The following is a 25,409-nucleotide window of genomic DNA, read 5'->3' as shown; positions in this document are numbered from 1 at the left end:
AATATTTGCCACAAAGCACAAAGACAGTCCAAGATCTCATTGGATACATAAGGGCATGAAATTGAATTTCTCTCACTTTGAACTGTAGGTATTGTCACAGTGAAGAAGGAATCCATTTGACTCATTGCACGTGCACTTGCTGTTCAAACTAACATTATTACTTCATGCCAATCTCTTGCTTTTCCCCTGCATCCTTACATACAATTGCTATCCAAATAATCAACCAATGCTCTTCATGTGAGAAAAATGTTGTTCTCAGCAATACTGATTTCCTGGGATAATGCATGGCTAATGGGGACCAAGGCACCAGTAATCACACAGAATTTACAAGGTTTTACTATATTTGTGTAACATGGTCTGTGCCACATTCATTGGAATAAGGTTTTCAGGTCAAAGTTCCATGTAATGGCATTCCGTAGCCCTTTTAGTCAGAGTTCTCCTTGTCCCACTGTTTTAAGGACTGTACTAAACTATCGTTTGTGAGTGATGCAAATGTGAAGTGCTCATATTATTAAGGACCTGTTCTGATTATTGGAGGAAGGGTCACCAGACCCGAAACGTTAACTCTGTTTTCTCCTTCACAGATGCTGCCAGACCTGCTGGGCTTTTCCAGCAACTTTGTTTTTGTTCCTGATTATTAGATCCCCCACGTGGGTTCATTGGAATTGTCACCAATGGGACCAGCCGCGGCAAAAGATATTGTCCTTATTAGGGTGAAGCAATGAAGACACAGAGAAATTGAAAAGAAACAGATGCTGCAACAAACCTAGGACCATCATTCCAGCAGGTACTGTGCATCCTCTACACAAAGATATTACTGCTGAAGTTCCCCTCAAGATGTACAGGAAGTACAGGAAGCCCAGAGTCTATCGTCAGTGATGCCATTCCCACATGATGAGCAAGGCACAGTGTTGCTGCAGACTAAGGATGTTCTTGGGCACTGTCACAGAACTGTACCAACTGCAAGAGCAGGAACTACAACATGAAGGAGTGGGTGGCCATTCTTTCCCTGTGCCATCAAGTTGGCACTAAACTTATACAACTGGCTGCTTTTAAGGAATCACTGGCAAACTCTGCGGGATCTCACGACCAAGTCTGTAACTGATGAAATTTCTGCCAGATCACAGCACTACATCTCATTTTCCTAGACCTTAACTTTGGCTTCCCCCAGGTAGAAGGTGCTATAGACTGCACACAAATTGCTTTGAAAGCATCAATATCATAATGCACTTGGCTTCATCAATAAAAAAGATTTCACTACATCTGTGCACATCTGTGATTACTAGTACCATTTCTTAGAGATCTGAGCCAGGTGCCCCTGAGAGGTGCTGCAATTCCTATATCCTAGAGAACTCCAGTATTCCAGCTTTAATTCAAGGGCCAGGTGCCTTACCAAGATGTTTCCAAGAGGTAATGGCTGTCTCTGTAATCACGGCCATTAACCCCTTGGCTGAGGTCAAGCCTGGATACAATACTGCTGACTTTTTGATGAGGGCCACTGTGGCACAGACAATAAGTATGCTGGAGATATACTTCCAGAGTTTGGATCAGTTTGTGGGGGTGGATGGCTGTCCTTGCAGTCCAAACCAGACTGAGAACATAAAGCAACTGTTTGCTTTTCAATCAATGAGCTTACAGACAATGAGTGAATATGCCACAGAATCCTATCTTGGTATGTTCCACACATCTGAGGCAGGCACTGCGGGGATGTGATGGACTCTGAAGAGCTGGGGGAATGATAGCTGTCTTCTAAGAGGGAAAGTGAGGACATTGAGCATCATCTTCTACACGCAGCATCTACAACATCAAGTGAGACAAGCCTGACAAGGTTTAATTGATGCCTGGTTCCAACCAGTGATCACTCATTGATTGCAAGCTTATCGATTGAAAAGCAGTCATTGTATGTTCCCAGAGGCAAATGCAGCTTTTCTTTGTTTTCTTTACAACATTTGCTTTGCCTGTGGCTAAATAAAAGTGAATGTATTTGACCAATTGAAAGCTTTCCTATATGTGCTGGTCCCACATTAAACAATCAGAAAATGTTAGGCTATGCTGTACATTGGGAAAAAGGTAGCACTCACTTAAACAGAATTCTAGGATGGAATAATATTCTGAATGGGTATCCTGTATAGCTAAGTTCTTAAATAGTAAAACATTTATGAATGTGCACTTGTATTTACAATGAAGTGTCAGCAGTGCCATCTGTATGCCCTGAGAAGCATTCATTTTCGGCTCCACTCCAACCATGTTCATTGTGAAGGGCAGTTTCGGACTGACAGGGCTTGATTGGGAGAACTGCAGGGCTTTAAAAATGATGCTGGCATCAGGGATCCTGTAAGGCCCCATCAGTGGCAAGTACTTCTGCTTGTGGTAAAAGAAAAGATAGGATGGATAGAGTACCAGAGACATATTGTGCTAATCAGTCAAGTTTTGGAAAATAGCCTGAGAAATCTTGTTGGAACTCATGTGGATCAACTTGCCATGAAATCCACCAAAGTTGACACCTAGTCAATTTCTGGCAAACTCACTCTGAGAATCTGGAACAAAACTAAAATCTCTTGGGCAAGTGAGGGTTAGTTAAAGAAAGCCAGTATGGATTTGTTCAAGGCAAATTGTGTTAAATTAACCACACTAAGTTCTAACGGACAGGGTTGGTGAGAGTAATGTGGCTGATATGGCGTTTATGGACTTCCAGAAGTATTTACTAAAGTACCACACAGCAGACAGAAGTAGCAGGAATGAGAATTTGACAGAGTGACAAGGAACAGAGGGTAATAGTGGAGTTGTTTTTTGGACTTCCTATCAATGCAACTATAAACTTTTCGGACACAAGGAGAATACAGCGGGGTTTCCCCAGGTCCGATTTAACTACTGTTTCTCTTGTTCTACATTAATGGTATAGATTTGGGTTCTCAGGACACAATTTGCAGGTGACACAAGACTTGGTAGTAGACAAAAATAGAAATTACTGGAAAAACTCGGCAAGTCTGGCAGCATCTGTGGAGAAAAATTGGCGTTAACATTTTGGGTCAAATGATTCTTCCTCAGAACTGATGGTAACTAGGAAAATGTCAGCTTATATGCAGGAGACAGGGTGGGGCACTGGGATAAGCAGTAAATGATAGGTGGAGATAGAGACCAAAGAGAGAGAACAGTTACACAGACAAAGGAGTGCATAATGATCAGGCTAGGAGGGTGAATAGCTATTCATGGGGACTGTTAATGGCTAAAAATGGGTGGTGTGTAATGATGGACTGTGTGACAACAAGACCTGGTTTGTGGGGGTTGGAATAAGGACGTGGGAGAGCTTAAGTTCTAAAGCTGTTGAACACCATATTGAGTCAAAAAGGCTGCAGCATCCCCAAGCAGAAAATGAGGTGCTGTTTTTCCAGCTTGCACTGAGCTTTGCTGGAGACTTGCATCAAGCCTGAGGCAGAGATGTTGGCCAGGGAATAGGCTGGTGTGTAAAAGTGGCATGCAACTGGAAGTTCAGGGTCTTTTTACAGACAGAATGTAGGTGTTCTGCGAAGTGGCCACCCAGCCTATGCTTCATTTCCCCAGTGTAGAGGAGACCACATTGCTAGCAGCAAATGCAGTTGACTGTGTGAAGTACTTCACCTGGAAGGGGTGTTTGGTCCCTTGGTTACTGGGGAAAGAGGAGTAAATGGACAGGTGTTAGACGGTTGCAGTGGAAGGTGCCATGAAACTGTGAGGGGGCGTTGGGAGTGAAGGAAGAGTGGACCAGGGTGTCTTAGAGGGAACAGTCCCTGTAGAAGGCTGACAAGGGAAGGGAGGGGAATATGTGTCTGGTAGTAGCATCCCACTGGAGGTGGCGGAAATGGCAGCTAATGATTCTCTGGATGAGGATGCTGGTGGGATGATAGGTAAGGACAAGGGGGATCCTTTGAATGTTGCAGGATAAAAGAGATGGGGTGAGGGCTGAAATGTGGGAGATGGGTCAGACCCCGTTGAGGGCCCTGTCAACCATAGTGCTGGGAATCCTTGGTTGAGGAAGAATGTAGGCATTTCAGAGGCTCCCTTGTTGAAGTTGGCATCATCAGAACAAATGCAACGGAGCCAGAAGAAGTGGGAGAATGAAATAGAATCTTTACAGGAAGCAGGGTGTTAGGATGTATATGCCAGGTGACTATGTGAGTCAGTGGGTTTATAGTGGATATTGTGGGCCAGTCTGCCCCTGGAAATGGAAACAGTGATGTCGAGGAAGGAAAGGGAGGAATCTGAGATGGACCAGGTGAAGGTGAGAGCTCTGTAGAAATTGGAAGCAAAATTGATAAACTTTTCCAATTCTGAATGAGAGAGGGAGGCAGCACTGATGATATCATTCAACAACATTATGGGCTGAAGAGCCTGTACTGTGCTGTACGGTTCTATGTTCTATGTTTTACATACTAGAGAAAGAATTGTGGGTAGGGGCTGGAACAAAGAATATTCCAAATACCCTACAAAGACACAGGCATAACTGGGGCCCATGTGTGTACCCATGGCCACCCCGCTGAAGAAAATGAGAGGAGGTAAAAGAAAAGAACTTGGCAATATTGTTAACTATGAGGAGGACTTCAAGAGCAAGAAGATTACACGAGGGGAGATTGCTGATTGATTATAAATTATAAATTTATATATTATAAATTTGGATTTATTGCTTAAATTGGTACTGTGAATTGTCCTGATGAGTATAAGGTGGAAAGCTTCAACGAGATGTGTTGTTTCTCATTAATAACAAAGTTCTGTAGTACAGAATGCCTACTTAAGGCAGAGACACATAAAATAGGGAAAATGAGCAGAGGCAATATGAACTTAGCAATATCATTCTGAATCATGCAGGAGAAAGGCACACTGGTGATTTTGGCATTTAATTAAAAGAAAAATAGTGTAGATGCTGATAAGTTGAAATAAAGAGAAAAAAGAAAATCAAAGTACCCGAGAAACACAATAGCTCTGGCAGCATCTGTGGGCCGAAAGATTGTTAATGTTTCAAGTCCAAAGAGTCTTGTTCAGAACCAAAAGGGGCCGGGAAATTTTGGTTTCTATGGTATTAACAGGAGGAGGGAGTGAAAGACATGGTGAGTATGCTCAGAGCAAAAAAGAGGGTGTGTGAACAATGATAATTGCTTCTTTACCAACATTAGCGCCCCTTTTGTCTTTTGTTCTGGGCACCCTCACATGTGCCACAGGCCTCCTCTGGTTATAATGGAAAGGCAAGAATAGAACCAGTTGAGTTCCTTCCATTGCACACGATTCAACAATTACTTATATTCATGTTTTGAATGCAAGCATTCTTGACACTACAGGAATCTAGCCATTCATCTTATTGATCCATGACTCATCTATTTGACATGCAAAATGTGATGTTACATTTTCGTTGTTGACAAATGACAAACTGGTTTGTCCTTTATAAAAGGCCAGTTTTCTCTGCTGTCCATTCACTTTGACTTATGGCTACATTACTAATTAGATGATGCACCTTGAATTCCAGATGTAAACCTATATCACAGACTGCAGGGATGCGTAGCTTGTGCTGAATAGAGAATGCTTCCGATTGCGAAATTAAGATTATTAGAAGATAACTAATGTATTTGCCCTCTTCATTTTACAGCAGCAGCAGCATATTGAACATTTAAGAGGTCAGCCATTCCTTCCATTATTGTTTTTATACAGGCTGAGCAGATGGATGTACCACATGGTTTGGGAAGCTACCAGATGTCATGGTCTGAACTTTGTGGTGAGGAGGTTAACACTTTCACTATTATTATTATGCCATATGTCAGTCAGCAATTTCCAGAGAGTGTACATGCACAGTGAAATACAGGAATTACAAAGTTGCTGTCTAATTGCCAGGTCTCATCCACAAGCTTTTTTATATTGTTATTTCATAGAAACATAGAATTACAGTATTGTTATAATGCAGAAGAAACATAAAAAAGGAGTAGGAGTAGGCATTCAGCCTGGTCTATCATATTCAATATAATCATGGTTGACCATCCTACTTAGTACCTTGGTTCTTCCCATACCATTTAATCTCTTTAGCATTAGGAACCATATTTAACTTCTCCTTGGAGCATATATGTGGCTTCAATGCTTTCTATGGCAGCGGATTCCACAGGTTTGGCACTCTCAGTGTAAAAAGTTTCTCCTCTCAATCATAAATATACTTGTATTCTTAAACTTTGACCCCGGTTCTGGACTCCCCAGTCATTGGGAATATCCTTCCAGCATTTATCTTGTCTAGTCCTTTTAGAATTTTATAGGTTTCTGAGACTCCCCTGTTCGTTCTTCTAAACTCCAGTGAAAACAATCCTAACTGATACAATCTCTCTTTATACATCTGTCTCTCCAACTCAGGAATTATAGCCATAGACAGAACATCTATCTCCAGATAAAGAGATGAAAAAAACAACAGTACTCCCGGTGTAGTCTCCCCAAGGACCTGCACAATTGCAGTTTCTGTTCTCAAGTCCTCTCCCTACAGAGATCAACATACCATTTCCTTCTTCACTGCTTGCTGCACCTGCTGCTTGCTTTCAGTGAATGGTATACAAGGACACCCACTTGCACTTGCCCCTTTCCCAATTGATCGACATTCAGGTAATAGTCTACCTTCTTGTTTTTGCTTCCAAAGTGGAGAACTTTACATTTATGAGTTGTGCTAATGATGATAATTGCTTCTTTACCACCATTAGCACTCCTTTTATCCAACTGCTGGGGAAGTCCACTACAAACCTTCCTCCAGACTGAGAAATATCCATGAGCCATTACTCTCTGCTTCCTATCATTCAGACAATTTTGTAGCTATGTTGTTACTGTCCCTTTTATTTAATGAGCTATAACTTTGCTCACATGTCTGTTGTGTGGTACTGCATCAAATGCCTTTTGGAGGTCCACGTACACCAGCTCAACTGTACTACCTTCATCAACCTTCTGTATTACCTGTTCAAAGAACTCCAGCAAATTAGCTAACTATGTTTTTCCCTTTAAAAAATGGACAGTAAAACAAACGAGAGACATGTAGTTCTCTACTTAACCTAGCAGGCACCCACAAAAAATGCCAGAAAAAGTTAGGGCTCATTTGTTCAAAAGTAATTGATTGCTGCATGAGAAAGAACATTTTCTGTAATTTGATTTAATGAGTTCTTTTAATCAAATGTGTGGTACTGGTAATTGATTTGCAGAAGCTTTTGTTTTGTTCATATGGGTTTTCAATATTGTTGGAGATAAAGTAAGATTTTTTTCCCTATGGTTCCTTTAATTCTCTCTTAATCACATCTATTTTCCCTGTCATTATTTTGCTTTCTGTTGATGATGTTGTATTAAATTAACTCTTCTTGGTAGAGATTGTCCATGACACAATGTCAGTTCTTCAATCTGATTGTTTGAACAGGCTTAGCCCAAATTTCATCTTCTGAGTCAGGAAATTCCTGATTTCACAAACCTAATTCATGGTCCTATCAGAAGTTTTTCCCTCGGTGGGTGGGTACTAGCTGAAGCTGGGCCTACTGCCTGTGGAAAGAATATGGAGTGTGGAGGCAGCTACAGGGGCTGTTGAGTGCAAACGTTGTCTGTTAAAAAAAACTCATTTTAATGCTCTTTCACTTTATCCTGGAAAAGACTGAGCCCTCCAACTCTCCAAATCCTTCAACAAATACTCCCCGTGCACCATTTCCCCAACTACTTTTGCAGCCTCTCAAACCTTCCCTGCCAAATTCTTCCCTCTATTCATAGCCTGGAAACCTTCCATGCCAATGCATAAACCTTGGCAAACCCATCAACCTTCACAGCCACATGTTAACACATGCCACAACCCGCCACCCTTTCCCATTGCAGCCTCAATGCCAACTCACTCATACCAACCTTAAGCAAGCTATTAAGCAGATCATAGGGGGCATGCTGAGATGAAAATTCTGAAAGCCCATTACAAATACACTTTATTAAAAAAAAATTCTCATTGATAAAAGTCCACTCAATACATCAGTTCAAGTGCTTGATCTCACCTAAAACAAATATCTATATTTATAACAACCTCACCAAAGACAGCTAATCTTTTTATAGCCACAGAGAATATCAATGAAATTGTAAATTTAAGGTTCACTGTGATAGGTTTCGGAAGCAAACAAGCAGAAATAATTTTATAATGGCAGCCTTCAGGCTTACATCAACAAACATACATTGATGTTAGAAGTAGCTGCAGTCTTTTCAACTACAAACTTGTTGCTACTTTATTCAAAATTTAAAGGACAGATTTAAATGACTTGACAGTTCCACGGGTCTTTTTTTTGCGTACATTAATAGTAACAACCTTAAAGAGGTACCTGAAATCTCCCACAATGATACCTTACCTTGCCAAGTAACTTCAGTAGATTTAGAGCATTCCAACACATTCAGAAAGTTTATGAATCATGGTTCAGAAACTTGGTTGATTAGAAATATTTCTGTTTGAAAACAACTGCAGAGATGATTGGAAGGATTAAAACCAAAATGGGGTTGGGGGCAGGGTTGGGGTTCCAGGGAGATAGTGAGAAAATAGATTAGCCTGAGACGGGTGCAGTTGGGAAATGGAGTAAGTTAAACAGTCAGGACAGGTAGGAACAAAGCAGAGAATGAGGTAAGACTGATAAATTAAAATGCAATTATTTCAATGCAAAAGACTTGACAGGTAAGTCAGATGAACTCAGGGCATGGTTGGGAACATGGGACTGGGATACCATAGCTATTACAGAAACATGGCTCAGGAATGGACAGGACTGACAGCTTAATGTTCCAGGATATAAATACGATAGGAAGGACAGAAAGGGGGGCAAGAGAGGAATGGGGGTAGCATTTTTGATTTGTAATGGCATTATAGCTGTACTTAGGGAGGGTATTCTGATAGTGCATCCAAAGAAGTTATTTGAATGGAACTGAGAAATAAGAAAGTGTGATCACCTTGTTGGGATTGTACCATCGACCCTGCAATTGTCAGTGGGAAATTGACAAGCAAATTTGTAACGAGATCTCAGTTATCTCGAAGAATAATAGACTGGTAATGGTAGGGAATTTTAACTTTCCAAGCATAGACTGGGACTGCCATAGTGTTAAGGGCTTGGATGGAGAGGAATTTGTTAAGAGTGTACAAGAGCATTTTCTGATTCTGTATGTGGATATGCCTAGAAGAGAAGGTGCAAAACTTGACCTACTCTTGGGAATTAAGGCAAAGCACGTGACTGACGAGTCAGTGGAGGAGCACTTCAGGGCCAATAATCATAATTCTATTTGTTTTGAAATAATGATGAGTAAAGATAGGCCAGATTTAAAAGTTAAAGTTCTAAATTGGAGGGAGGCCAATTTTGGCGGAATTAGGCCAGAACTTGCTAAAGTTGATGAGGGTGTGGATATTCACAGGTAAAGGGATTGCTGGAAAATGAGAAGCCTACAAAATGAGATAATGAAAATCCAGAGACAGTATGCTTGTGTTAGGGTGAAGGTTGGGGCTGGTAGGTTTAGGGAATGCTGGACGACTAGACAAATTGAAGTTTTGGTCAAGAAAAAGAAGCAAGCATATGTCAGGTATAGACAGCAGGTATCAAGTGAATCCCTAGAAGACCATAAAGGCAGTAGAAGTATACTTAAGAGGGAAATCAGGAGGGGGAAAAAGGGGACATGAGATAGCTTTGGCAAGTAGGAATAATGAGAATTCAAAGGGATTCTACAAATACATTAAGAACAAAAGAGTAACTAGGGACAGAACAGGGCTCCTTAAAATCAGCAAGGCTGCCTATGTGCAGAACCACAGGACGTGGGGGACACGCTAAAGAGAGACATGGAAGCTAGGGAACTTCGTGAAATAAACAGTGACATCTTGAAAAATGTCCACATTACAGAGGAGAAGGTATTAGACATTGTAAAACGCATAAAGGTGGATAAATCCCCGGCACCTCTTCGGGTGTATCCGAGAGCTTTGTGGGAAGCTAGGAAAGTTATTGCTAGTTCCTTGCTGAGATATTTGTCTCATTGATAGCCATAGTGGAGGTGCCAGAGAACTGGATGATGGCTAATGTGGTGCCACTGTTTAAGAAGGGTGGTATGGAAAAGACAGGGAACAATAGATGATCAGTGGTGGGCAAGTTATTGGAGGGGATCCTTCGGAACAGGATTTACATGTATTTGGAAAGGCAAGGACTGATTCAGGATAGCCAACATGGCTTTCTGCATGGGAAATCGTGTCTCACTAACTTAACTGAGTTTTTCAGAGGTAATGAAGAGAATTGATGAAGACAGCGCGGTGGATGTGATCTATATGGATTTCAGTAAGGCATTCGACAAGGTTTCTCATTATAGACTGGTTAGCAGGGTTGGATCATGTGGAATACAGGGAGAACTAGCCAGTTGGATATAGAACTAGCTCAAAGGTTGGAGACAAAGGGTGGTTGTGGAGGGTTGCTTTTCAGACTGGAGGCCTGTGACTAGTGGTGTGCCACAGGATGGGTACTGGATCCACTGCTTTTTGTATTTTATGTTAATGATTTGGATGTAAATATAGGAGGAATGGTTAGTAGGTTTGCAGATGACACCAAAGTTGCTGGTGTTGTGGACAGCCAAGAAGATTACTTCAAAATAGAATGGGATCTTGATCAGATGGGCTGGTGGGCTAAGGAACGGCAGATGGACTTTAATTTAGATAAATCTGAGGCACTGCATTTGGGTAAGGTAAATCAGGGCAGAACTTATACACTTAATGGTAAGGTCCTGGTGAGTGTTGCTGAACAAAAAGGTCTTTGAGTGCAGCTCATAGCTCCTTGAAAGTGGAGCTGCAGATAGATAGGAAAGTGAAGAAGTATTTGGTATGTTTGCATTTATTGCTGAGTGCATTGCGTAAAGGAGTTGGGAGGTCATGTTGTGACCGTCAAGGATATTCATTAGGCCACGTTTGGAATACTGCATCACTTCTGGTCTCTCTGCCACGGTAATGATATTGTGAAATTTGAGAACATTCAGAAACGACTTACAAGGATGTTGCCAGGGTTGGAGGTTTGAACTCTAGGGAGAGGCTGAATTGGCTGGGTATTTTCGCTGGAGTGTCAAAGGCTGAGGGGTGACTTTGTTGAGGTTTATAAAATCATGAGGGTCATAGATAGGGTGAATAGCCAAGGTCTTTTCCCCAGGGTCGTGCAGCCCAGAATTATATGGCATAGATTTAAGGTGAGAGGGGAAAGATTTAAAAGGGACTTAAAGGGCAACGGTTTCATGCAGAAGGTGTTGTGTGGAAGGAGCTGCCAGAGGAGGTGGTGGAGGCTGGTACAATTACAATATTTAAATGGGTATATGAATAGGAAGTGTTTAGAGGAATATGGGCTAAATGCTGGCAAATGGGACTAGATTAATTTAGGATATCTGGTCAGCATGGATAAGTTGGACCAAAGGGTCTGTTTCTGCACTGTCCAGCTCTATGACTCAATGACTACACTTACGTATGTGCTTCTGCTCATATGAACTGCAGATATAGCCTTATGCAACCCTGGTGAAAGGCACAGGACTCCCAGATTACAGCCTCTGCCAAAATATTGGCTGAGGCACGGAATCCTTCTGGCTGTGTAAAATTTTGGCCATGTTTTGGCTACACGTACAGGCCACAGACCCCCTGCAGAAGGCAATGCACTGTTGTGAAATGCTACATCAAAGCCTATAGAAAAAAAGACTGCAGCTTTAAGGATGATGAACAGCAAGCACTGCTTCTTTGTAAATGATCATAGAATTCAAACCGTTAAAGTTGGGAGAAATGCTTTATTGGCAGCTGTCTAAAATGATTTGATTCTGATCTGATTAGGAGGAGACCAAGGTCCAGTCAGGAAATGGCTTGGGGCTTGTATTTCTTAAGTAGCTAATGCTTTTGTTCAATTATTCTTTATTTGCATAATGGCTCGCCTAAGGTCAGCCGACAGTGACAGCTGCTGCAACAGAGTGAGGGAGAGTGAACCTGGGGTGAATGGCGGTAGCACAATAAATACCTGAGGAGTGGGACATGGCCTGAGGTCAGTCCAAGCAGCGACAGCAACAGCAGAGTAAAGGAGAGTGAACCTGGGGGTAAAGAGCAGCAGCAGCAGCAGGATAAATACCTGGGGAGCTGGGTCAGTCAGAGAGAGTGTGGAGCTGATTCTAGGGGCAGAGCTACAAATGTCAACACCTCAACTCAAAAAGTGACCTAGGCTATGCTGTTCAGGAACAAAGTTTGTAGATTGAGTCAATAGTGATGGAGAAAGATAAGGCATTTACTTTTTGTAGTTGTAATCTGCTAGGAATAGAAAGTGGGAGTGACTGATCTGAGTTGGGTGATGAGTGAATAAGATTCTGTAATTGGTTCCTGGGTTATGTTGATAAGGTTGATTTAGTCAATAATTGTTTTAAAATGACCAGAATTAGCATGGTACATGTTTAGATCTAACACATTTAAATGCTCACACATAAAATGTAAAGCTGTAATAAGTGGAAATTTAAGCATTTTCCCAATTGTTGCAATGTACTTGCTGTCACAGCCAGTATCCAGGTAGCAAAAGTGACAATGTGTCAATCCCCTTCAGTAGCAGACCCCTGGACTCAGGTAACAAACAGCCTGACCATCAGATCTGTGCCCAGAGCCTACTCCTGGGAATTGGCAGCGACATCAACTTTTCACTGTACCTTGTGGGAATAGGTGGCCAACAAGATGTCACACCTGGAGTAGTGCTCCAAAAGCACTGTGCTACTTCTCCCTGGTTATGGCACCTAGTGAGGGAAGGTGTAGGGTACAGACTAATCCTGGGTGTATGCATCTTAACTTGAGAGCTTGGGCCTTGCAAAGATAATAAGAAGGAGGGGAGTGTCACATAGAGTGGAAATAGGAATGTGGATTGTGGGATGGCGTGTCAGAGAGATGGGAGGGAGTGGGAATTTACAGCTGTGTTCGGAAGGATGGTAAGGAGTGAGATTCGGTGGTTGCAAATGAAGAAAAGTGTTAACATGGGGAGCTGTGTTTTCTGCAAAGGCCTGAGCAGCAGGAATGTTGTAAATAGGAATAGGGCTTAGAGAGGATCCGCAGCAAAAGGATGTATGGAACCTATGGGTTTTATGGACAAATAAGAATAGGTTGGGGAACAGTGGGGCAGAGATTAAGATTGGGAGAACAATGGAGGATGGGGAAGAGAGAATGGAAGATTATTGATTTCCAGGATAGTAGAACAAACCTTCAATGTTTGTCTTGCTCTATACTCTGTCTTTGTAATGTTCCAGTGCGAGTGTATATGCAAAGGAGTGGGAAGTGTGGAAATTATTGAGACAAGTTTTGCCTGCCAGGAGCTGCCAACCAATCAGAAGCTTGATACTTTATTTTGAAGGAAATAGCATAAGTATGTAATAATCTGTCGGAGAACAAGTGATTTTATAGGAGCCAGTATAGGCACTGGGCCTCCTCCCATTTCAATCATTCTCTCCTTTATTGAGCCTAAATCCAGGGAAGGGTTTAGATATGTCACTGTTGAGTTTAGGGAATCAAAGAAGTGAGTCTATTATGCCTTTGTGAGATTCTATGGTTTGGTTCCAGTCACTGTGTGACATGTAAAGACCAAGTACAGATAGGTTCCATTCTGAAAAAATATCATTTTGGACTCTGACATCAAGATGCTGTCAGAACTGCTGCGTTTCTCCAGCACTTCCTGCTTTGATTTCAAATTGGCTTTGCCTGGAGTTCTCAATTCAGAATTGTGATCCTTCCATAGATCCTAAATGTGAACCATAGTTTAAGGAGACAGGAGGAGAGATGTGCCTTTTAAAAGCAACATTGGTTGGGGAGTTGATTGATGCAGAGAAGGGGTTTCTGGTAACAGTTTTAGAATTATGATCAATGGGCTATAGGATTATTAGTTGAAAAGGAAAAGGAAGAACTACCAATTATATAGTTCCTTTCACAACCATCAAATGTTCCAAAGTATTTTACAACCACTAAAATACTTTCTGAAGTGTAGTCACAGTCGTAATATAGGGAACATCGTAGACAATTTGTGCTCAGTAAACTCTCTCAAACAATGTGATTAAGATTAGATAATCTGGTTTTTGTGATGCTGATTGAGAGTTAAATATTGCTCATGATGCTGGGGATAAGTTCCCTTCTCTTTACCAAAATAATGGCATGTAATCTTACAGCCTGACCCCAACTCACCAGCAGTGCAGCTGCTCCTGGGTTGGACAGGCAATTGGTGGCACATGATTAATCTGCTCTCTGGAGGCAGGTGGGTTGTTAGGGTAACTAAACTGTAAATCTTAGGCTTTGGGTAAAATTTAATGCTCACCCCATGGTGGGTGTCATGTCTGGCATTGGAGGGGAATGGGGCTAAACTATTTAATCAAGCAGAAGGGTGGAGAATGGGGAACACACTTCCTTCCTGCTTCAATCCCAATTAAGTCCATAGCAGGACCCTTTTCTGACGAAGGGTCTAGGCCTGAAATATCAGCTTTTGTCCTCCTAAGATGCTGCTTGGCCTGCTGTGTTCATCCAGCTGCACACTTTGTTAACTCGGATTCTCCAGCATCTGCAGTTCCCATTATCGCTAACATGAGCCTCTCATAAGCTCTGTATTTGACAAATAAGACCTATACCAACGAAAGGGAAAAACCAGTAAAATTAGTAAATGAGCCATAATGGTCAGACTTGTCTTGTCCACTACAAATTGGAGGTCCAGTGCAAACATGATCATTTCAAAGTTTTAATTTTTTACTGACATTTTCCTCTGTGTACCGATATTGCACTCTACCTTTTATTTATATTCCAAACATAATGCTGGGGATTACAAAATGTGGAGCCAGATGATCACAACAGGCCAAGCAGCATCTGAGGAGCACAAAAGCTGATGTTTTGGGCCTAGACCCTTCATCAGAAAGCGGGGGATGGGGAGAGGGTTCTGGAATAAATAGGGAGAGAGGGGGAGGCGGACCGAAGATGGATAGAGGAGAAGATAGGTGGAGAGGAGAGTATGGCTGGGGAGGTAGGGAGGGGTTAGGTCAGTCCGGGGAGGACGGACAGGTCAAGGGAGCGGGATGAGGTTGGTAGGGAGGAAATGGATGTGCGGGTTGAGGTGGGAGGAGGGGATAGGTGAGAGGAAGAACAGGTTAGGGAGGTGGGGATGAGCTAGACCAGTTTAGGGATGCAGTGGGGGGAGGGGAGATTTTGAAGCTGGTGAAATCCACATTGATACCATTGGGCTGCAGGTTTGCCAAGCGGAATATGAGTTTCTGTTCCTGCAACCTACTGGTGGCATCATTATGGCACTGCAGGAGGCCCAGGATGGACATGTCGTCTAAGGAATGGGAGGGGGAGTTGAAATGGTTCGCGATTGGGAGGTGCAGTTGTTTATTGCAAACCGAGCGTAGGTCTTCTGCAAAGTGTTTCCCAAGCCTCCGTTTGGTTTTCCCAATGTAGAGGAAGACACACCGGGTACAGTGGATACAGTATACCACATTAGCGGATGTGCAGGTGAACCTCTGCTTGATGTGGAAAGTGATCTTGGGGCCTGGGATGGGGGTGAGGGAGGAGGAGTGGGGGTAAGTGTAGCACTTCCTGCGGTTGCAGGGGAAGGCACTGGGTGTGGTGGGGTTGGAGGGCAGTGTGGAGCGGACAAGGGAGTCGTGGAGAGAGTGGTCTCTCCGGAAGGCAGACAAGGGTGGGGATGGAAAAATGTCTGTAGTGGTGTGATCGGATTGTAGATGGCGGAAGTGTTGGATGATGATGCGTTGTATCTGGAGGTTGGTGGGGTGGTATGTGAGGTCGAGGGGGATTCTGTTTTGGCGGTTATTGTGGGGGTGGGATGTGAGGGATGAGTTGCAGGATATGCGGGAGACACGGTCAAGGGCGTTCTCGACCACTGCTGCGGTGGCGGGGGGAGCTTGCAGTCCTTGAAGAACGAGGACATCGGGGATGTACAGGAGTGGAATGCCTCATCCTGGGAGCAGATGTGGCGGAAGCAGAGGAATTTGGAATAGGGGATGGAATTTTTGCAGGAAGGTGGGTGGGAGGAGTTGTATTCCAGGTAGCTGTAGGAGTCGGTGGGCTTGAAATGGACATCAGTTACAAGCTGGTTGCCTGAAATTGAGACTGAGAGGTCCGGGAAGGTGAAGGATGTGTTGGAGATGGTCCAGGTGAACTTAAAGTTGGGGTGGAAGGTGTTGGTGAAGTGGATGAATGGTTCGTGCTGCTCTTGGGAGCATGAGGCTGCACCGATACAGTCATCAATGTAACGGAGGAGGAGCTGGGATTTAGGGCCAGTGTAGGTGTGAAAGAGGGACTGTTCCACATAACCTACAAAGAGGCAAGGCATAGCTTGGGCCCATGCAGGTACCCACGGCCACCCTCTTTGTCAGTAGGAAGTGGTCTCTGATCATAATGCTGGGGATTTCTGTGCCTTAGGAACGCACCAACTGAGAGGTTGGGATGAGGATTGTAGTGAGGGATTGATGGTTGGGGTCAGGTGGATGAAGTGGGTAAATAAGTACCTTTCTTGCACTGCTTTTGGGTCGAGAGGAGTTGAAGTGCTTCCTCTTGCCATCCATTCTACCCAAGAAATCAGCTTTTATCCTGCTGTCATGAGCCCTGCCCATCTCTTCCCCAAACCCTTTCTCCCTTTTCCTAATATTTGCTGCCTGTGATCTGCAATCTCAAGTCCAGCTTCTCAGTTTGGCTGGCCGTAATGGAGTGGGGGAAGAAGCTGGTGGAGAGCAATACAAAACAAAAGGAACCCTGCTGTCTGTCTCAGCAGGATTTCATGCAAATGTGTAGTTCTGGGTTTAATAGGACTAAATCCCTCCTACTCCTGCCAGCACACTCTCCCTGTTATTTTCAGTGTAAGCGGATGTCCCAATCCAAAGAGTCAGAAAAACCACTATTTGAAAGCGCTGCTCACATCGAGTCTCAAAATTATGGGGTCTCAACTATTCTTGTGTCATTTAGCTCTACAATCTGATTAACATAATCACCCTATTCCTTCAATATTATCAACATTCCACAAAGTTATAGAAGTGTGGTGACCACAACTGCAGTCAGTGCAGGAATTCATCTTAGCTGTCTATGTCACGTATAAATGTGAAGAATGTAGGCAGGCAATAATGTAAATCTAAGAATATGCACTCCTAATGTCCCTCTATACTTGAATCAGTATATCCTGCTTTTCCTCAGTAACTTCAGCTGAACGGATGTAGCCCTGCAATTTCTGCAAGTGTGTTGCTCCAGATGGTGGCTCCTTCCAATAAGATTATGACTGCCACTGCAAACGTATTAAACGACATTTAGCTTTTGTTGAAGCTGTTTTTGCAATCTGTTTCTCTGCTCTGTGCTCTTCTTGCTAATTTACTGCACACCAGGCAGCATATTTGTATACATCAACTACCATATAGCTCCTCAGTGCAAAGTAAATAAAGTTTCTCATTATGGTCACTGCTCCTGAAACACACCCCCACCCCCAACTGAAACTTTGAGCACCTGGCTTGTTCATTCCCAATATCAGATCTACTATGGTCCCCTCCCTAGTTAGACACACCTAACAGACTCCTCCCCCTGACACCCCTCACTCCATCCATGCCCCACCACAAACAAACCTCAATCAATATGCGGGTAGTTAAAGTCATCCACCACAACAACACTGTTATTTTCACATTTTTCCATAATCTGACCATATATCTGCCCCTCTATCATCTGCTGGCTATTAGGAGGTTGTAGTACAATCCCATCAAAATAATTGCACACTTCCTTTTCCTGAGAACTACCCATATGGCCTCACTTGGTGAGCCCTCCCTCAGTACATTATCAGGAACGCAAATACCCCACCTCTGTCTCACCTGAAACATCTAAATCCTGGAACATTAAGCTGCCAGTCTGTCTCACTCTCAACCAAATCTCTGTAATAGCTACGATGTCATATTTATATGTTTTAATCCAGGCTCTAAATTTATCTGGATTATCTGTCATACACTTCACATTAAAACAAATACATCTCAGAATGCCAGTCCCGATGTGTTGAATAACCTCTCCCCGCCTGTTCTCCTGTTAGCCTTACTCCCTTTGTTCTCTGACTCCTTCTTAGTCATTTTACTTGCTGACCTACAGCCCTGGGTCCCAGGCCCTGCCACATTACTTTAAACCTTTCTGAGTAGCGCAAGCAAACCTCCCTGCCACAAGACTGGTGCCCCTCTTATACAGGTCCCACCTGCCCTGGAAGACATTCCAGTGATCCACATATCTGAAGCCCTCCCTCCTAGACCAGCTCTTTAGTCATGTATTTAAATGTATTAACTTCCTGTTCCTAGCCTCACTAGAACATGGCACAGGAAGTAATGCTGAAATTACAACTCTAGAAGCCCTTCTTTTCAACTTCCTACCTAACTGCATGAACTCCCTTTGCAGCACTTCATCTCTCCTTCTGCCGACATCATTTGTACCAATATGGACCCCAGGCTTTGGCTGCTTACCCTTTCCCCCTTCAAAATATCCTATGCTGGCTCACAGACATCCTTAACCATAGAACCAGGGACGCAAGATAGCATTCTGAAGTCTTGCTTGCAGCCATAGAAATTCCTAATTCTGCTCTGACTACAGAGTCCACTATCACTACTGCTTGTCTATACTTTGACCCTGCCTGCTGCACAACAGAGCCAATCATGGTATCACAGATCTGGCAGCTGCGGCAGCTTTCCACTGAGAGACCATCCCCCTGCAACACCATCCAATATGGTCTGCCTGTTTGAGAGAAGAATGGCCACAGGAGACTCCTGCACTGTCTGCCCACACTTACTTATCTTCATGGTGGTCACCCACTGCTCTGCCTGCGTAGTCCTTACTGGTGGGATAACCAGCTCACTAAACATGCTGTCCATGACATTCGTAGCCACCTGGATGTCCCACAGGGAGTCCATTTGCAGCTCCAGATACTCCATACGATCAGTCAGGAGCTGCAGCTGAGCACACTTCCTGCAATTGTAGTCCACACAGACACTGCAAGTGTCCCTGACTTCCAACATTTTGCAGTAGGAGCTTTGCATGCAGACAAATTCTCTTGCCATTCGAAATTATTGACTAAAATCTGAGGAACTGTGTGCAAAATTGATTTAGATTGATTTATTTTTTAAAATCTTGATCTCCCTGTATCTGACTTAAACTTTATTTTCATTGTCCATTTGTGCACTAGTTGTTAAGTGAAGTAGACTTTGCATTGCTGGCACATTCAATGAAATTCAGAATGATTCTCTTTAATTGTAACACATTATCTGAAAGTACATTGAAATCCTGTTTTACTTCAGAAACACACTGGACATTTACCTGGTTGTATTAAAGATATTCTTGGAGGAAGCATCATTCATCATGGAAATGTTCTTTTAACAGTGGAGAATACAGATTCAAAATGTTTATTGGCTGACCAACTACATTGAGGATTGTTTTTGCTGCTTCTTATTCAAACTTGCCGCCTGATCCTGTCAGAATTCAGTATAATGGTAGTGTGTGTTTGCCCAAGGTTTGGTACTGCTGCCCCTCTTCTCCTCTTAAACTCACCCTCATCTCTGCGCCACAATAGGGAAGGTCATCTTTTGGAAATATGGTGGTAGCATCCCGCTCAGAGGCAGAGGCAGCAGGCTATGTTAGAAATGTTAGTGACGACTGGAAATCAGTTTTAAAAGTGGCAAATTTTGCTTTTCTTTACTGCTCAGGCCATTAAACTGACCCGAATGACTTCTGAGTCTAATTTCAGCCCCTTATAAACATATTATAGTTTGGAAGTATGAATGGTGAGATAAGTTGAAACTCTTAATGGCTATTATCCCATTTGCATTCATAATGTTAGGCTTTAAGGGATTGGGTTCAATGAAGACTTTATTTGTGTTCCATTATCACATTCTGTGCACTCCAGATACATTGAAAACTTGCTGAATATTTAACACACTGACTCTTAAACCAGTAATGAAGTTCAAACTTTGTGATTCTGTGAATTAAAATGAATGGTCTAGTCGTCGTTATGACTGAGGCTTTCTCCAGTATTAATCTAACAGAAAAAAATGTAAATACTTTCTCTCAACAGGCTATTCTTGTTCAGGCCTGGTATCCTATCACCATTGTTACCATATTCAAGGAATTTAATAAAATTCTAGCTCTGTATTTACACAAAACATCAGGGAATCTGAATGGTCTGGAGTTCAAATTACATGACTTTGGTCGCAGGGGAGCCTCTTCTCAGAAGGCACTATCACTTACATTCTATTTAAACATCGGACTTAGTTGTCCTTCACTAAAGGTGCATCAGTCAGTGAGGAAGGCAAATAGTATGTTGGCCTTAAGAGGGAGAAGCAGTGTCTTGCTGAGATTGTGTAGGGCTTTGGTGAGATGATACCTCAAATATGGTGTGCAGTTTTGGTTTCCTTTTCTGAAAATGTTCTGGCTATGGTGGGAGTGCAATGAAGATTTACTGGATCAGTTAGGACTATATTATTTGGATTTTAGAAGAATAGTGGAGTTCTCAAAGAAACCTATAAATTCCAACAGGGTAAAGGCTGGAAGGACTTCTTGATGTCTGGGGAGTTCAGAACCAGACTCACAGATGGAGGATATGAGGTATGCTATTTAGGACTGAGATGAGAAGAAATTTCTTTACCCAGACAGTTGTAAGCCTGTGGAATTCTCTGCCACAGAAAGCAGTTGAGGCCAAAGCTGGATGATCAGCAATTATCATATTGAATGGCAGGGCAAGTGCAAGAGTCAAGCGGTCTACTCCTGCACCTATTTTCAGTATTTCCACGTTACATGTATTCTGGCTAACATGGATAAAGTTCTTTTTGCTCTCTCTGAGTTGTAACATTTGTTAAAGTGCTTTTCTTCTGAATATAATGATTTGAACTGGACTTAAGCTCCTAGGTTTTGTTTCTTCCTGTTATGACTTCTGGCTCGAGTCCTAGAGCATGGAGAGAAAAAAAATCTATTCCTTTTTGTGAAGTAGTTGTCAGCTTATTTAGCTTTTCATAAGTAAATTAATTTTGTCAGCTGAGTATAAAAGTAATTAGAAATTGCAACCAGTGCGAATACTCTCAGAAGTTCAGATCTTGTGGACAGAATGACCTATCCAAGGTGAAAATCTCGGATGTTACACTGGCAATTAGATGCATGCTTGATAAGGTTGAATGCCCATTTCTTTGCATCATAGACCCAAGCAAAAATGAGCACATTAACCACCTGTAGTTTGAAACTTCAAATCTTATTATCCTAAACGTGCCTTTAATGGTAATACATATTCCTTGCTCAGAGTATCTTTTAAAATTGTCAATTAAAAATACAGCATTTCATCTCAATGTCTGATTATGTTGATTTTTGTATGTTGAGATATGTTAATTTTTGAGGCCGTTGACTTTCTGCTTAAGGTCAATGAGTCTCTGGTAAGCCAAAGACTCTGTGACTGTGTGACTGTATTAATGGACTGTTCCTACAGATCTAATCTTTGACCAAGTGATTATCTATAAATTAGCTTAATCCAGACAAAATATTAGAGGAAATGCTCTTATAAGATTTTTGATTACAAAACAGAAGCTCTGAACTGTGTTTCAACCTTGGAGAAAATGTGTTTCACTCTTATCCTCCAATCTGAAGAATTTTGCTAAGGCACAAACAGTGGTTGATCAAAATAAACATTATTTTCTGGTTGGCAAAAGCTGCATCTGTGTGCCTGTTAAAGTTTAAAGTGATAGCTGGTTCTAGTTCCAATAGGCATGGTACTACATATTTCTGGATATAAAGTGTTCAGTGAAGATGGAATAAGTGAGATAGTATTGATTAAGGGGAAGATTAATAGTGGAGAGAATAATTATTGTAAAGGAGTTAAAGTCTGAATCCATTTGCTTAGACGTAAGAAACACAGAAATATCATAAGGCCATATGAAATAGGAACAGGAGTAGGCTGTTAGGCCTCCTGATCCTGTTCTGGCATTCAAAAGGATTGTGGCTGATTCAACATTCCTCGCGTCCACTTTCCTGTGTTTTTCTTGTAACCCTTGAATTCTACTGTTGATCAAGAATCTATCTGTCTCAGCCTTAAGTACACACAATGATTGTGTCTCCACAGCCCTCTGTGCTTGAAGAAACTCCTCTTCATATCAGTCTTAAATTGACAAGTTCTTTATTCTGAGACAATGCCATCTAGTCCTAAACTTTTCAATGAGGAGAAACTTCCTCTCAGAATTTACCCTGCTATGTCCTTTAAGAATCCTATCTGTTTCAATGAGATTATGTCTCATTCTTCTAAACTCCAGTGAGTAGAGCCCTAACTTGTTTAATCTTTGCACGGAAAAAAAATCCCTCCATACCAGGGACCATTCTAGTGAACTGCCTCCAATGTCCTTTCTTTCCTTAAGTAAGAGGACCAAAACTGCTCAAAGTACTCCAAATATAGTCTCACCAGCATCTTGTATGGTTGCTATAAGACTTAGTTACTTTTATACCCTTGAAATAAGGGCAACTGTTCTATTAGCCTTCCAGATTACCTGTTGCACCTATGTGCTAGCTTTCTGTGTTTCATGGAAAACTACCCTCAAGTCTATTTGTCTTGAAGCTTTCTGCAATTTTTCTGCATTTAAATGCTATCATTACACTGCAGGATATATTCAATCAACTACTAACCAGTGGGAAAAGTATGAAACTATATTGCAGAATACTTAGAGCGGATACATTCCAGTGAATAGGAAAGAATTAGGAAGGACACTCAAATAGTGCTTAACTGACGAAGTTAAATGTTGTATTCAATTGAAAGATAAAGCACATAATTCTGCAAATGATAGATGGCAGACGGAAGATTTGATAGAATGTGAAGAAGAGCAAAGAATGACAAAAGGATTAAGAAGGAAGGAGAAATTGGAGGATAGGAGAAAGCTAGCTAGAATTTTTTTTAAAATAGTAAGCGTTTTGTGGAGGGCTTCTCCCCTTGAACTTTAGCAAGTTATCTCAAGTAATTCACTGCAGTGTGTCTCGTTAAGTGTATACCTTGCCTTTTGGCCCCTACTTGTGCCACTGTGCATTTGGCAATGCCTGAATAATCGCCACTGTTGGGATCTCCAAGATTGTTGGCCCTGGGGCCACAGTTAAATATCAACTGTGCACCAGGCCAAATGCTGGTATCTAGGAGCTGGCCTTTATAGTGCACATAGAGGAAGGGGAACAAAAAGGAAATGCCTATGAAGGCTTCCACTTCACGGGTTGTAAACAGGACAGTTCATTGCACACAGAAATTCACATTCATATATGTGTTGCTATTTTACCTATCTGTTTGGCTGAGATTATAATTGCAGCTACATGACTCAGGTTTCCCATCTGTAACATCATCCCATCTTAGAACCCTGTCCAAGGAAGTTCTGCTCATTTCCTAACGTTCAGCACAGCCTAACATCTTCTCACTGTTAAGCAGGAGAACATTATATTACTGGAAAGCCTTCAAACTGTTGAAAACATTAAGTTCCAATCAACAAAAGCAAAAGCAAAGAAGAAAACAGACAAAATAAGTCACATTTGTTCTGGGAGTAAACACGAAATGTTTGCTTTTCAAACAAAAGCAAATTCTTAATCAATAAACAATCACTGCATCCCCCAGCTCTCACCTATTACATCTGGATGTCAATTAGAACTTTTCTAGTATGTGACACCCAATGCCACACCACTCTATCATGCTGAAGGTGATGTTTTTCCTTAAGAGACTGCTGTCACTTTCCCAGCTGTTCAACATATATCACGTGTTCCCCACTCCTATTGTATGAAGCAAAGAACTCTTTTCTGTGAGGGTTGTGAGTCATTGGACCTCAGTTTTCCAGACAGTGGTAGAAGCAGAGTCATTGAATCGGTTGAAGGCAGATGTAGATATGTTAATGTAGCATGTAGTTAAGAAAATAATTGGGATTATTTGATTCACTCATTGACTGGGTAGATGTAAAGAGGAACAGGTGGGGCTAGTGAATAGAAGGAGGCGTAAAACTGTAATTAATAACCAGTACCCATAATGAAAGGTGTCTTGGGTTCTGTCTCACTAACTGGCTTGAATCTGCGTTGACATTTGTAATCGAGGGTGAGTTGACTGAAGTTGAAGGTTGGAAACTAAGTTAATTTCAGACTGAACATTGTAATTGAAGCTATTTACAGAAAAATGGCTGAAACCAAGCTCAAAATTTTAACTGACTCTACATCTTCATTGGATAAGTTCCAGTATGTAACAAGTTATTCGTTATTATTTACTGAAGAAGCCTGGTTCACGTATTCAATATGGAGAAAGCATTTTGTTGACTATGTTGGACACTGTGTAAAGCAATTAATGTTATGTTGTAACCTTTGGATCAATGAGAAAAGAGAAAGGAAATGTGCAGTAATGACATAACCTGTGTCCTCATTGTGAATTTTCCATTGATCAAAACATTGATTGGAAGTTATATCTCAACACTTACCATGGACCATATTAATTATTCCGTCTGAGCAAAATAATTGCCGTTGATTTAAGCCAGTATTTGCCATTGTAACTCCAATTACAATCTTCCCTACAAAAAGAACTGTCAGGGATATTTTGGCTAACTGTCATTTTCATCAAATTTCATGAAGGGTTTTTCTTAGTGAGGCCTAGTGAATTTTCTTATGCTATTGGCCCAGAATGGTACCCCTCTAGTTCAATGCTGGCCTGATTCTACAATTTACCATTGCCAGAGATATGCATCATTGCTGGGATTTCCAGGATATGCCAGCATCCCTGACTTTTTAACATCCCTATTTTTAACATGCCAGTTAAGCAGTTGTTTTCAGGAGCTAACCTGCATGATTATACACAATAGTCCTGGACATGGCACACAAGGGCAAATTGGCACCTGTTTCATGGACAGGGATCTGGAAATCCTGGTGGGTGAGATGGCACAGACAGTGCCATTGCCCTTCCCCAGGACAGCAACAGGAGGTTGCATCACCAGACCCTACCAGCCTGGACCAGATTTGCCACTTTGTTCAGTGTGGTCTGAACTGTGTACACCCAACAGTGCAAACAAAAGGTCAATAATCTTCTCCCCTTCAACAGGTAAGTGCAATCATCTTCCCTCTGCCGACATACACTCCTTCAATCTCTGCTGCACACATTTCTCATCAAGGTCCATGCTGTACCACAGTCACCATCTTGCTCTTACCCACCTGGACACCCCAAATTCCAAATCTTATATGGTATCTCGGTGCTCTACTCTCTCACTCAGGACACATCACCATGCTTCCCTCACCTGAACCAATATAGCCAGCTGTGCCATCCACTTTCATCTCATTCTGTCACACATTTTTGTCTCATTCCAGGAGAAAAAGGACATTGACAGGGCTGAAAGTTTCAAGACAGTTGCTGGGATGTCCAACATCCAGAGCCTCA

The 25,409-nt window shown here is 42.1% G+C and overlaps 1 protein-coding gene across 1 annotated transcript in view; it reads left to right on the top strand.

Moving 5' to 3' along the window:
• Positions 1 to 1,413: 1,413 nt before the first annotated feature.
• nampt2 (nicotinamide phosphoribosyltransferase 2) overlaps positions 1,414 to 25,409 on the top strand; it is a 50,813-nt gene continuing 26,817 nt past the window's right edge. The window contains 5 exon segments of the mRNA XM_059649616.1: positions 1,414 to 1,672; positions 12,522 to 12,586; positions 19,303 to 19,398; positions 19,400 to 19,430; positions 20,074 to 20,234. Coding sequence (XP_059505599.1) covers positions 1,414 to 1,672; positions 12,522 to 12,586; positions 19,303 to 19,398; positions 19,400 to 19,430; positions 20,074 to 20,234 — 612 coding nt within the window.

The sequence above is a fragment of the Stegostoma tigrinum genome, chromosome 11 (assembly GCF_030684315.1).
Source record: "Stegostoma tigrinum isolate sSteTig4 chromosome 11, sSteTig4.hap1, whole genome shotgun sequence".
Classification (NCBI taxonomy): domain Eukaryota; kingdom Metazoa; phylum Chordata; class Chondrichthyes; order Orectolobiformes; family Stegostomatidae; genus Stegostoma; species Stegostoma tigrinum.
Note: the sequence above shows the minus strand (reverse complement) of the source record. Positions and strands in the feature narration are given on the sequence as shown.